The sequence below is a fragment of the Nerophis lumbriciformis genome, linkage group LG27 (genome assembly GCF_033978685.3).
Source record: "Nerophis lumbriciformis linkage group LG27, RoL_Nlum_v2.1, whole genome shotgun sequence".
NCBI classification, from domain to species: domain Eukaryota; kingdom Metazoa; phylum Chordata; class Actinopteri; order Syngnathiformes; family Syngnathidae; genus Nerophis; species Nerophis lumbriciformis.
Window position 1 is genome coordinate 13,906,200 of NC_084574.2, and position 15,149 is coordinate 13,921,348.

The 15,149-nt window shown below is 40.5% G+C and overlaps 1 protein-coding gene across 1 annotated transcript; it reads left to right on the top strand.

The window, feature by feature from the left end:
- Nucleotides 1-67: 67 nt before the first annotated feature.
- LOC133570128 (ADP-ribosylation factor-binding protein GGA2-like) lies at nt 68-15,080 on the top strand. The gene is made up of 16 exons (XM_061922820.2): nt 68-331; nt 2,632-2,716; nt 4,057-4,132; nt 6,112-6,210; nt 6,644-6,767; nt 7,107-7,207; nt 7,323-7,403; nt 7,498-7,635; nt 10,821-11,019; nt 11,120-11,299; nt 12,789-12,835; nt 12,909-13,021; nt 13,103-13,236; nt 13,305-13,474; nt 13,552-13,662; nt 14,402-15,080. Exons 1-16 carry the CDS (start codon nt 289-291, stop codon nt 14,507-14,509), a joined length of 1,809 nt encoding a protein of 602 aa, XP_061778804.2. The 5' UTR covers nt 68-288; the 3' UTR covers nt 14,510-15,080.
- The last annotated feature ends 69 nt before the right edge of the window (nt 15,081-15,149 follow it).

Genomic DNA, 15,149 nt, shown 5'->3' on the forward strand with positions numbered 1-15,149 from the left:
TGTGTGTGTGACAACCATTGGTACTTTAACTTTTAACTTTTACTTGTGTACTTGGAAGTCAGACTTTTGTATAAACAGGATTAATAGTGTAAAAGTTGCTTACAGTAAGTGTCGATGGTTAACGAGTATGACTGCGCAATTACGGTGCAAGGAGCATGACCATTGAACGCAGCATGAGTGTCACATGTTACCAACGGAAGGAGACAGTTTGACAGCCGTCCACCGACACGCCAGCCCCCTCTAAAAAAACACCCCCGGACGTGTCGCTGAAGACAGTTAGGAGCGACAATGGCGACTGATGACAACCAGGCAACTCTGGAGTCATGGCTGAGTGAGTATTGGCGGCAGCAATTTCAAAGTTATTTTTCCTTTATACTTAGCGTTTCAGTTTTGACGCAATGTCAGCGAACGCATCTCCAAATGTGCTTTTGTTGCGGTATTTAGCTTCGCGGCTCGTACGTCTTTCATATATAGGATTTTTTTGTTTGTTGACAATTTAATCCCAACTAAAACGTAAATTACTGGATTTGTTTCATCAATTTGAGCTTCACAACAAAAAATATTTGGCTAAACATGACACGTTTGTATACCAGGAAGTATGTCTCGCGCTCGCGAAAGATGACAGCAAAGTAAGTACCAAAATTATATAACTTTTTTATTTTTGAAGTATACCATATTTGTACATGGAATTATTGTACTGTGGATGATGGCAGGAAACTTAAAGTTTACAGCATAGTTGATTTAAAAGGGACATATTAATAGCCATTGGCTATATTTACATGTTAAATGTCCATTATTCCATCAAACTGATGTTAAAATTAAGCCAAGACCATTCAAAACCTAGTACACAGATTAACAATAATAAAACGTAAAATTCCAAAGTTTAGGTGCCAAATGTGCTCTTGTAGACATCACTGCCACACATTTACCTTCTACATGGCACGGCCCATCCCATCCATCCAATTGATTCCGCTTATCTGAGGTCGGGTCGCGGGTGCAGCAGCCTAAGCAGAGAAGCCCAGACGTCCCTCTCCCCAGCCACTTCGTCCAGCTCCTCCCGGGGGACCCCGAGGCGTTCCCAGGCCAGTCGGTAGACATAGTCTTCCCAACGTGTCCTGGGTCTTCCCCGTGGCCTCCTGCCGGTCGGACGTGCCCTAAACACTTCCCTGGGGAGGCGTTCGGGTGGCATCCTAACCAGATGCCTGAACCACCTCATCTGGCTCCTCTCCATGTGGAGGAGCAGCGGCTTTAGTTTGAGCTCCTCCCGGATGACAGAGCTTCTCACCCTATCTCTAAGGGAGAGCCACGCCACCCGGCGGAGGAAACTCATTTTGGCCGCTTGTACGCGTGATCTTGTCCTTTTGGTTATAACCCAAAGCTCATGACCATAGGTGAGGATGGGAACGTAGATCGACTGGTAAATTGAGAGCTTTGCCTTCCGGCTCAGCTCCTTCTTCACCACAACGGATCGATACAGCGTCCACATTACTGAAGACGCCGCACCGATCCACTCACTCATGAACAAGGCCACGCTGTCCCGTCCCAATAGTGGTTCTTTTGTCAAAACTTTGCATAGATTAAATTTTACAGACAGTTTTCAAGCCGATTTTTGACCGTCTCTTAATTCAGTATGCACTGTTTAGTGGTTGGTCTTATTTACGTGCCTCCACTTCGACTGGACGAAGGTCCTGGGTTCGATCCTGGGCTCGGAATCTTTCTGTGTGGAGTTTGCATGTTCTCCCCGTGACTGCGTGGGTTCCCTCTGGGTACTCCGGCTTCCTCCCACCTCCAAAGACATGCACCTGGGGATAGGTTGATTAACAACACTAAATGGGCCCTAGTGTGTGAATGTGAGTGTGAATGTTGTCTGTCTATCTGTGTTGGCCCTGTGATGAGGTGGCGACTTTGTCCAGGGTGTACCCCGCTTTCCGCCCGTGTGCAGCTGAGATAGGCTCCAGCACCCCCCGCAAATCCAAAAGGGACAAGCGGTAGAAAATGGATGGATGGATTACACGAATACATAAAACCATCAATAATATACATATTTCATAATATACATTTCAATACTTCCACTTTATACCAGTAGCCTATGATTACACTTCTGACTCTCAAGCCGCCTTGTTTTTTATTAAAATAATGTGTATCGTGTAACTACTCCATACATAATATGAAATACATACAGTCATGGTTCAGCATGTTAATCATGTTTGTCATATGAATCATTGTTTTGCCTAATTAACTGAGAACTGTTATTGTAATGCTTTGTAAACAACAGAAACAAATACTTTTGGAAACAAACAGTGGGCCTGGCCTATACAATGGATATTGTCATAAAACATAATTATGAAAAGTACATACTACTACATATTTCAGATGTCTTAACTATTAGTGATCTAGTTTGTTTAATTTTACAATTGCAGCATTTTCCAGAAGAAATAAGTGTGTAATTCTCAGACTCCATAGCAGAAATCTCACTGCTGTATGTGTTTTATAACTTTACCACTGTGCTCTTTTATTTTCACTTCCCTCATTGTTTTGTTTTTTTAACAATAATCAATTTTTAGTTTAGTTATTATTGCTACTTCCTCCCTGTGGTTGACACTTCCCCCCACCCCACATCTAATGTCTCAGATGGTGCCACAGACCAAAAGAACCAGGAAGACAGATGGGACTGCATCCAGGGCTTCTATCAGCTGGTCAACAAGGAGGCTGATGGGTGAGTGCGGAATTATATCATCTTTACATGCTTTAGGTTTATGGGCTTTAAGTCAACTCAAGTTTTTAGTGGAAGCGTGCTTGCGAACGTTGTTGCTTCACATCCATGTTGTGTTATTGCTGAACATCCTTTCAAACGTGTGGAGCATCCACTTCTATTATTCACTTTTGTTTTGGTTATATTAGTACAGTGGTACATCAACTTACGAACTCATTGCATTCCACGACCGAACTTGTAACTCAAAACATTCATATCTCAAAGCATTGAAATGAAAACAGCACAATTTCAACATATAACATGCCTTTCAAAATGAAAAACTAACTTTTAGACAATAAATATTGTTTGAAAAAACATTAAAATAGCATGTACTACAAACAACAGTAAGTTTATGAAATAATTAAAAACTAATTGTTCAATATTTACCTTGGGCACCAGACTAATTCGCGCCGCTTCTCTGTCCAGTGTTGCCAAGTCAGTTTATTATCCGCTTATTATAAGTGAGTTGTTTTCATAGAGTTGCTTGCTTGTTTCTCGCGTGACATCTAGCAACACTGTCTCCATCGTGTAACAACAGGAAATAGGACATTTATTTCCACACGTACGTATTTTTGTGACGAACCCGCTAAGTCAGAGTTGACAACAATCGATACGAATGTCTGTGTGCCAAAGGCCATACTCGACCGTCCAGTTTGTTGAGTCAAGACCAGACAAAACAAACTGAAACATGTCAAACACAGCATCTGCAGCTTCTCAATATTTTTATGGATAAATGTTTGTCGTGCAGCAGAGGCTACCTGCAGCTTGTATGATGTAGACTATTGCTACGGCGGGGCTTGACTCGCCAGAATAGCTGCTAACAGGTAGAAGATGTTTTTAATAGTTTGTTTCTCTGATTTGGTCGCCCGCTTCCTCTCCTTCGCACTAACTTTCTTATTTCCGATGGTTGTGGGCATAATGTCAATCTATGAGCTGTGCCCATCAACTGTTTAATCAAAACATATGTTTGTTTTTTGTGTAAACAAAGCAGGAACAACATGTAACAATATATTAACTCCTTATTGCAGTACAACCCTGTTACTAATATTACTTCAACTGACAGTGAAACTGCTCATAACTCATATTTTGCTTTCAACTTATTGCATTACAAAAAGCAGAGAGACAGCTCATATCTCAAATTACTCATTAGTTGAGGCACCACTTGAAGTTTAGCAAGGTTTCGCTCAAATTTTTTTCCAAGTTTTCAATCGTGCTTGAATTTGATCATGTAAAAATTTTTATAAGGTGTGCAAAAACCTTTCCCAACATGTCAAATTCTTCTTTTATATCTTAACTTGTGTCAGTCCACAGGTGGCGCTTAGTCTTCTTGTACATAAAATCCAGTCTCCCCAGGAAAAAGAAGCGTTGCAAGCTCTGACTGTAAGTAACTTCATATCCTCTCTGTCTGATGCACAGGTTCTTAGACTGTTGCCAAAATCTTGTTATATAATCTGAGTTTTAAGTTAATTCACATATTGTATGCACACAAGAGATCAACATTATTGGCTCCAGCTTCTCTGTGCCCCAGAAAAAGATGAGAATATAAAATGTACGGATCAACATGTATTATTAAAGGCCTACTGAAACCCACTACTACCGACCACGCAGTCTGATAGTTTATATATCAATGATGAAATCTTAACATTGCAACACATGCCAATACGGCCGGGTTAACTTATAAAGTGCAATTTTAAATTTCCCGGGAAACTTCCGGTTGAAAATGTCTCTGTATGATGACGTATGCGCGTGACGTCAATAGTTGAATCAGACATTTTGGTATAGGTCGGTCGCCAGCTTAAATCGTCTTTTTTCATCGCTAAATTCCACAGTATTCTGGACGTCTGTGTTGGTGAATCTTTTGCAATTTGTTCAATTAACAATGGAGACTGCAAAGAAGAAACCTGTAGGCGGGATCGTGTATTAGCGCGGCGGCTGCAGCAACACAACCAGGAGAACTTTGAGTTGGCTAGCAGACGCGCTACCGTGACTACAGCTTTGTCTTTCAAACATTTGATCGCTTGCCCGTACGTGCGTGCCGCTATGTGCATGTCAAGTACGTAACTTTGGGGAAATACATGTTTCTTGCCGACTCTGATGGCGGCCGGGGTGTCGTCGAAAGCTACAACGCCCGCCGCCGCACCGCTGTCCTCACCTGTCTGGGTTGACTTCCTCCTTCTCCGGGCCGCCGACCGCATCGATGATCGGGTGAAGCCCTTCGTCGCGCCGTCGATCGCTGGAACGCAGGGGAGCTCCGGTGTTGATGAGCAGATGAGAGCTGGCGTAGGTGGAGAGCTAATGTTTTTAGCATAGCTCTGTCGATGTCCCGTAGCCAAGATAGCTTCAATGGCGTCGTTAGCAACAGCATTATTAACCGTGTGGTTACAGGTCCAGAGTTTGGTAGTATTGTTGATCTTAATTCTGTCTATCCTTCCAGTCAGGGGTTTATTTCTTTTGTTTCTATCTGCATTTAAGCACGATGCTATCACGTTAGCTCCGAAGCTAAAGTGCTTCCCCGATGTATTGTCGTGGAGATAAAAGTCACTGTGAATGTCCATTTCGCGTTCTCGACTCTCATTTTCAAGAGGATATAGTATCCGAGGTGGTTTAAAATACAAATCCGTGATCCACAATAGAAAAAGGAGAGAGTGTGGAATCCAATGAGCCCTTGTACCTAAGTTACGGTCAGAGCGAAAAAAGATGTGTCCTGCACTGCACTCTTAATACTTCACTCTCACGTTCCTCATCCACGAATCTTTCATCCTGGCTCAAATTAATGGGGTAATCGTCGCTTTCTCAGTCCGAATCGCTCTCGCTGCTAGTGTAAACAATGGGGAAAAGGGAATAAGCGGTAGAAAATGGATGGATGGATGGATTTCAACTTATGACGTCACGCTACTTCCGGTACAGGTAAGGCTTTTTTTTATCAGCGACCAAAAGTTGCGAACTTTATCGTCGTTGTTCTATACTAAATCCTTTCAGCAAAAATATGGCAATATCGCGAAATTATCAATTATGACACATAGAATGGATCTGCTATCCCCGTTTAAATAAAAAAATTTCATTTCAGTAGGCCTTTAACTCATAGTAAAGTGTTAGGACACATTGTCTTTTGTTTTCTCACAGCGCGGGGCCGTAAATAATATCCGCAACTAACCTTCATCACATGCCGGCAAGAAATCACTGCATTTAAATGGAATCTATCTGGAGTCCACATTGTTGTCATTTGCGGGGTCGTCTGACATCTCATGTGATATCAAACCACACGTGCCTATGACTTGTCCCAGATTTTTGCCACGGAACATTCGCTTGCTACGCACCGCTTGTGGATGAACTGTGTGCTGAGAGCGCTTTGTTCCCAGGTTCTGGAGGCGTGCATGAGTAACTGCGGCAAAAGGTTCCACGGAGAAGCGGCAAAGTTTCGGTTCCTCAATGAACTCATCAAAGTCTTGACGCCAAAGGTAAGAATTAATGACAGTGCTCATTTTACAAAATGCACATTTTTTCAGCTCTAATTACTTGAGTGTAGTTTGAAAAAAAAAAAAGTCCTCATAAATGCATTCAGCCGCTGTCTTTGCTGCATTTTGGCCAATCAGAGGCCTAAAAAATGTTTATCAATACAGAGATATATTACGTGTACTGTACAATGGTGTGTGAAAATCGTTAAAGCTTTATTAACTCAGGAAATGTTTTTATGAATTTAAGTTGCACACATTTGTTAAAAAAAAATCCCACTCTTAAATTAATGTGAAAACAATCAAGATCCCTGATATTGAGTGATGATGCTTATGGTGATGCTGTAGTCTTCGGGCTGCTCCTTCTTTTGGCGTATTTGGCACAAACAGTTGACCAAATGAACAAAAGTTGTGTTTATGTTGCATCTCCTCTGTGCAGTACTTTGGCTCATGGACATCCCAGAAGGTTAAAGATCGACTGACTGAGGTTCTGTACGGCTGGACGCTCTGGCTGAAAGAGGAAACCAAGATTCAGGAAGCCTACTCCATGCTGAAGAAACAAGGTGCAACAGGATGTAAACTGTTTGAAACATCTCAGACACTTCACTATACTGTAAATTCTCCCAAGTCAATTAACTAGGTCTATTGTGTATGGTAAAAAAATATTGCCATTAACAGCTATGGCTGTAGGCAACCTCCTGATGTATTTTTACTTATTAACTCACCAGGTGGGCAGGAACTGTCATTGTCATCAATTGTCTGCATCCAGCAGCTTATTCTGCCTCGGTGTGTGCTTCAAAATGTTGATTGCGCTACTCAGCTGTTGATTTGAAACTTGTGTGTTTTACTTACCATGCATATACAGATGTGTTTGCATTTTCAATGTAATCTTCTTATTTAAGGCTTCATAAAGAAAGATCCAGAACGACCAGAAACTGTCATAATGGCTCCTCCACCGCAAAGAAGTACAGATTCTGTCTTTGACCAAGGAGAGAAAGCCACGGTGTGTATCTGAATGTGTGTGTGTGTGTGTGTGTGTGTGTGTGTGTGTGTCTTTAAGAAGAGGGTACCACCATCACAGCAGTAGACGTTGTACTTATTTCTGTTTTCTTTTGTAGATGTTAGCCAGGTTATTAAAAAGTGGACACCCTGAAGACCTGGAGACAGCCAACAGCCTCATAAAAAGCACAATGAAAGAGGTGAGGCCTGGTATGAAGAACACCATGCAGCACTCAGCTTATTCATGTTTAAATGTTGTGTGTGTGTGTGCGTGTGCGTGCGCGTTCGCTTCAGGAACAGGAGAAAGCTGAGAAAGTGTCCAAGCGGGAATCCATCCTGAAGGCAGTTGAAAGCAGTACTAAGCAGCTCAGAGAGATGTTGGACCAACATGCAGTCACTGGATCGTCCTTACAGCCTAGTGATGATTTAAAGGTTGTAACTTTTAGTGTTTTGTTTATTTTATTTACAAGAAAATGTGCATTTACATAAAAAAATATGGCTGCATCAGATTTAGGACCATGCTAATTTCCATATTTAGTCATTTTAAGGCACATTCAACATCCACAATTAAAATTACACTACAAGATTAAAAATACATAACAAGATTGAAATTACATGATAAAAATCTATTTAAGATACAAGTGCAGTATATACGAATATACAAAGTGCTAGTTACAAATTAGTATGCAATGTCGTAAAGTTACAGTATTTTAGCAGGATCATTTAAAGTGCAGAAGTATATAAAATGCAACAGTTTTTTTTTTTTTATCAAATTCAACCATAGAGTGTGGTAGCCATTAGATGGTACCCACAAAGGTATCATCCAATAGCTATATATCCCATAATATACATTAAATGATCCAGTACAAGAGCTATATAATGATTTCTGCTTTTACAAAGGTAATAATTATCATTGATGCTTTTTGTGCTGTGCATTGTGATCCTTTTGAAAGATTTTTTTTGATACACTTTTCTTAATGGATCTCATTAGATTGTGAAAGTGTACTTAATAAAGTGGCTGGTTAGGGTATGGTTGCATCCAAGAGGGTTCTTAAGTCAATTTTAAGTGTGACAGGGCGCTGCATGTCTCACTATATGGCAGTGGATTACTTCCAGCCAATCAACATACACTAAGAACTAGAAAGTCAATGATAATCTATTATTAAATCTAATGGAAAACATATTTATTCTAAATTGTCATTAGAACAAAAAAATTAATTAAAGTTACCTAAAAAAAGACTTAGATTGGTCAGATCGAGTCTAGCGGCTAGTGCCAAAACCCCAAATATTTATACTCCAAAACCAGGAAGGTGTGCCTGGGCAAGGATGGTTTCGCCCTATCGTAGTGAGGAAAAACAACTGTTTTAATGCAAACGAGCAATCCTACTGTCAAAGTAAACAACAGTCTTTGAAGTGTAATTTCCCCTTTTGACTTTTGCTAGAACTTTGCCTTAACACTACATACTTTCAATTCATGGGAACGTTTTACCGACAAAAACATGGTTGTGCCATGGAATTACCGTTATCATCAATTGTAGCAAACCTTTACATGGAGGACATAGAAAATGGAGCTTTGAGCTCTTTTAAGGGAACAGCGCCAAGTCATTGGTACAGATATGTGGATGACGCATGGGTAAAAATCAGAAACCAAGAAGTGCAAACCTTCGCCGAGCACATTAACTCAGTGGACAAAAACATCAAGTTCACACGTGAAGATGTCAAAGACAGTAAGTTGCCTTTTTTGGACTGTGATGTCCATATTTGAGAAATCAGGGGCCTCCATGTCGGGGTTAACCAAAAACCCACACATACCGATCAATACCGGTACGTACTTTTTGACTCACACCACCCACTGGAACCCAAAATGGGCGTTATCAAAACCCTACAACACATAGCTGATAATGTTCATACCAGCCCACAGGCCAAAGAGAAAGAGCATAGGCATTTAAGGGAAGCCCTCAAAACCTGGGTTACCCCAACTGGTCTTTTGTGAAAAGTGCATCTAGTTCCAGAAATAACAAGAACAGAGTGGATGAGGAGGAAAAAATATTGTCATTCCAAGTATCCATTTATCTTGATACATTCCATGTATCAGGTCTATCTGAGAAAATCAGAAGAATTTTTAACCAACATAACACTTCAAGATTCAAGATGATTTATTGTCAATTGTTAACATGCACAAGACTCATAAGAACTGAAAAGTATATTTTCGGCACAGTCCCACTAAGAGCAGACATACGTTACAGGGAGACAAGACAAGACCGCCGACGGAGCAGCCATTTTTACGGCGCTCCTTAAAAAAAGGTGAGAAAAAGGTGATATTGGGAAAGGGGGGAGAGTAAAAAAATATCAGTCAAAGGCTGGATCCGCAAGAGGGGGTCCAGACTGAGTCCAAGGGAAAAAAGCTCATTTGCAATGCAAACATAAACACGTTGCATTTAGTCGCAACAGAGGGAGGGGGAGTTGGAGCAAACAAGCGGTGGTGAAGGCGGTGGTTGGGGAAGGGGCGGGTAAAAGTTCAGACAGACAAAACGAAGAGAGCAAGCTGGGAAGGAGGGAGCGGAGAAAAATGCGACTGCCCTCACCAGAGGCAAGACAGAAACCTGGCAATACCCTGAGAGAGAGACTGGCTCATCCTAAAGAATGGACACCCCACACCCACAAAAACAATTTTGTGTCTGCTATCCAGTGTAATGATGATTACACTGGTATGAATTACAATATATGAATCCACTGATTCATATATTGGGGAAACAAAACAACCAAACAGAACTCCTTTGAGAACAAAAATGTACAGATTCTGGACAGGTAGGACGGATGGTACGAAAGAATAGTGAGGGCAGCCATCTGTGTCAAGGTTGAAAAAACATACATAAACACAGGAGGTGGTCTGCGACGCCACCTGTCTCCAACATACAACACCGTCCTTTCAACCATTTCTAAAAGACTCTGCAATATAGCCTCCAACAAATAACATGAGTTAAAAACATTTTGGTCACGGAAAGTGACCAGAATGCCATTTGTTTACAACTGAATGGAATGCTTACGTGGGGGATTTAGACTATTTTGGACTGGTAGTAGTTAATCAACAGCGATCATTCTGCCACATAATACCTCAATGCTAACGAGGGGAAATTACACTTCAAAGGCTGTCGTCGGCTTTGACGGTTAGGATTGCTCTTTTTGCATCAAAGCAGTTGTTTTTCTCACTGCGATAGGACAACACCATCCTTGTCCAGGCACACCCTCTTGGTTTTGGAGTATAAATATTTGGGGTTTTGGCACCAGCTGCTAGACTACATTTGACCAATCTAAGTTTATGAGCACGAACTGATGAAGGTTTCCAAGACAAACCAAACACTCGAGTTGCAATCGATTGAATACTCTGAGATGACAATGACCTGAATGACACAATTCTAGCAGTAATAATACTATAATATTTTTCTGATGTTTCCTGTGAAATTCCGTATTTTGACATGTGCAGTCTTAAAAGTTATAGTAGTTGGCCATTGATCACAAACATTTGTCATTTAATCAACAGAATACCAACTGCTGCTACATACATCAGACAATTCCATAATTCCCCATAACACCTGGACTAAACTTTTCTATTATAGGTCTTGTACGATAGCTGTGAGCGACTCAGGCCAAAGCTTTTTCGCCTGGCAAGCGACACGGTGGATGACGACGACGCTCTGACACAAATCCTGTCCGCCAACGACGATCTCACACTTGTCGTCAGTGCCTACAAAGAGCAATTGGGAAAAGGGCAGTGTAATGGAAGGAGCAAAAGTGAAGAAGCAGCGACGAATAAAAGTGAGACCACTGAACGTCCACATAGTGAATTGGCGATCTTATGTTATGTATCGTGCATTATTGTTAATGTACTGTATATGACTGAGTGCTGCTCTTGTAGCTCCTACAAGTCCCAGAGAGATTAAGAGCTACCACCTCATCGACCTCTCGGCTTTCGACTCGCCGCAGACGGACAGAAAAGCTGACTCGCCTTCTTTGTCGGAGTCTTCCTCACCCGTCTTCTTCGCTCATCTGGAAAGCACTTGCAACTCTGTGACTGAGCAGAGCGCTCCGGAATCAGGCAGTACTACACCTTCTCATTTTGAATAATTTCTCATCAAGGATGCATGAAGAAGATGTGGTCAGATGTCATTTCAATTCTTTTTTTTTTAACTTTGAGTTATTTTTCTATATTATAGAAAATACATATTGTAATATCATTGTTTTATTAGTGCATTATTTAACCATATCCACCTCAATGTATGAGCTAGCTGGGGTCAAGGGTCCTACCAGAGCGCTATTTTTAACTTGTAATGTTTAAGGCTCTGTCAAAGCAAGAACCCTGCAAATTGTGCATAATTTGTAGTCTGAGATGCATGAGAAAAAATGGCATCAAGGGTCTCATAAGTGCATTATTTCTTTTTTTTAAACTTTCAGACAGAGATTTTGTTCTGTTACAGCCTTATAGCAAGAACCTTACTGGTTTGGAATGATATCCAATTCAAACCATCTTTGGTGAAAATATCAATGCATTTATCTGCCTTTGAACATTTGGGGATTTCCATCCATCCATTTTCTACCGCTTGTCCCGTTCGGTGTCGCGGGGGGTGCTGGAGCCTATCTCCGCTGCTTCGGGCGGAAGGCGGTGTACACCCTGGACAAGTCGACACCTCATCGCAGGGCCAACACAGACAGACAGACAACATTCACACTCACATTCACACACTAGGGCCAATTTAGAGTTGCCAATCAACCTATCATTTGGGGATTTGTGTGTATTAAAACAAGAGCCCCATGCATTTTTAAAGTTCACCTTACGCTGATGAATGTACAATGGTACCTCAATTTACGAGCTTAATTGGTTCTGTAATGGAGCTCTTAACTCAAAACACTTGTATCCTAAACCAACATTAAAATCTCCATCTCCAAGGTCAGCACAATTAAAAAATGTAACATGCCTTTTTTTTTAAAACTTTTGGATAAGAAATAATGTATAAAAACAATGCAATAAAAATAGTGTAGACAACTACAGTAGTTTTATGAAGTAATGTAATGATAGTGTACAGCATTTACCTTGAAGAATAGACTTCCACAGCATCTCCTTCCAGCTGATTCTCTGTCAAATACACCATCAGCAGCTTTCCCAGATTTTCATGAACACTTGTCTGCCATTTAAATATTATTTTAACATTCTTGGCTGGCCTTATCAACTAATTCTGCTTCAGGATGGTGCAGACTAGCAGTGATTCACTCGAATTGTTTCTCCAAGTTACCAACACGCTTGGTCATGTTTTTGATGATTTTGTTCTTTAATTGATATCATCCGCTTCTTCTCAGCATTGTCCATCACACTCACTTTATGTTTGGAACAACAAAGTTATGCTATGCTATAACCTAATGCTCGCGAGTAAGACCGGATGTTTTGGGCGTATCTTACGGGCTTCACTGTGACATTTGCTAAAACTTAAAGCATAATAATTAGCCTAGAGGCAGCTCTTATCTCAAAACACTCTTAAGTTTAGGTACCACTATGATTGATTGTGTAATGTCGTGTTTTCCTTTGATTCCAGAATTGCTTCTTCTCTCTCCAAAATCATATTTTGACGACCTGGTGCAGGTAAGAATTTTTATGTGGTTTATATTAGAAACATTTCATAAAATAAAAAGTCAATATCAATTTTTGTGCCCAGTTGAACGGAGGAGTCGATGGAGAGAGTACAGAGCAGAGTGTGGAGAGTGGCCCCTCGCTGATAGCCCGTGGTTGTGGGGGTAGCAGTTGTTCATCAAATGGGACAGACATTCGGTGATCACAGCAAACCAACCCAAAAAAATGTGTCTTTTGTGTACTTAGCTGGTCTAATGTCCCTTTTTGGCCTCCTGTCAGGTCACACAATCTGACATTTACAAGCTTGGGATCATCTTCCAGTCACTGTCAACCTCCGGGACATTCAGAGGAAAGCATTTGTCCGCAGAATGTGCTTGAAAACGTCTTAGTTCCAATGGAGAGCATCAAGTCAAGTATGTGTGCATACGAGTGTGTTCTCTCTCCTGAATGGTCGCCAACATGTTGTCTTCTTCCTCCCAAGGTCAGTTGGAACCCATCACCATATACGACCAAGGTGGGGTCCACGTCTCGCTCCATTTTGCGAGAGACTCACCGCGCGGTCATCCCAGTGTTGCTGTGGTCGTCCTCTCCACTGTGAACACGTCCTCCCTGGAGGTGAAAGATTTTTTGTTTCAAGCTGCTGTGCCAAAGGTAAAAACAAACACTCACACAGTGTATGCAGTGTAAGGAGAGAAGGGTCTGTCTTAGCGTCATTTTTTGTCCTTCAGACCATGTCAGTGAAACTTCAAACTGCATCAACAACATACATGCCTTCGTACAGCCCCCTCTCGCCCCCACCTGCCATTGCACAGGTGCTCCTGTTAGCTAATCCACAGACGGTGAGTTTAAGTTTTTTTTTTAGTTATCTGATCGGTCATCTTTGTAATTTTCTTGTGTTGTGTGGACACTAGGAAGAATAGTGATGCATGGTGTAGTTAATGGGCATTAATATGTACTGATCAAATATAAAACAGGACTATTTTATGTCTTTGATTTTGTCTTAGAAATATTTGCCTAAAAACAGGTTTTGAAAGAGATTAATCAATTAATCTTCAAAGTCGAACAAAATATGATCAGAGATGCTGATTAACTTTTTTTTAGTTCTAATAAAACATGTTCGTATAGCAAATCATGTTAAGTGAACGTATTTATTTCAAGTTCAAACTGTCATCGTCATTAAAATTTAGTTTACTTTACCGGAAATGTTTTAATATGTCTTACCTTTCCGTCATTTATGTTAAAATCAAGTAAAACTATTACCCTTTTATGACTGGGAATAATTTCAGGGATAATTTCCCTTAGTGGCATAACTGGTATTTACTGTGAGCGTAATGTGTATAATAAGTGTATTTATGTTAGAATCTACTTGGTAAACAACATTTGTATACAGTATGCAACTTTATTGATCATATTGTACTGAGCAAGCAGCCCCTTTCTAATATGGCAGAACATTTTATTTTCTGTCCAATGGTTATCGTCACACTGTCCCTCTTCTTTGGCTACAGTGTAAATGAACGATACCTTTTTGATGGACCTTTTGTTGATTCATTTCAATATTATATCTTTGCTTCTCTTCAGCGTAAAGTTCGCCTTCGCTACAAACTCACACTGACACATGGACGCCAACAGTTGAACAAGACCGGAGAGATACAAAACTTCCCTGACTGGACGGCTATGATTGGCTGAAGAAAACACTCCTATACACACACACAGACACACACACATTCCTCTACATAGACACTCATGGACATTATTTTCTGTGGATAAAAATCTTTTGGCTTTGTCCCTTATTGGGCTTGTGTTGTTGTTTTCAAGTTATTGTGTTTTCACTGGCCAAGGAAAAGTATTTAATTTAATGCATTTCTGACATTCCATATTTTCTAACATGTCCCAAGGAGAATGTTTTTTTTATTAATACATAACTAAATAATTGTCGTTGGTGGTATTTTAATGCATCATGATTCAAATTTGTCAATTTTATATTTTTTTGCCGGATGATACCTTAATTAAATCTGAAGGCTGACCTGCCACAGTCAATCTGAATTAAAAAAAACCAAATGTGTTTCTTATTTGAAACGGTATGTGTCCATATGTTAACTAACAACTGTTTATAGCACTAGATAATTGTATTTGTTGGGGACGGGAGCATTCTCAGTCAATTAAGTTAAAAATAAAAAGTAAACAACTTTCATTATTTATGTCAACCAGTTTCGCACGTTCACATTTTATTGTGTGAACTTTTTTTGGTGGTTTTTTTTTTTTTTTCCAAACAAAATACAGTTGGAACTAGATGACAATAAAATAAAATCAAAGCAGTGGCTGGAAA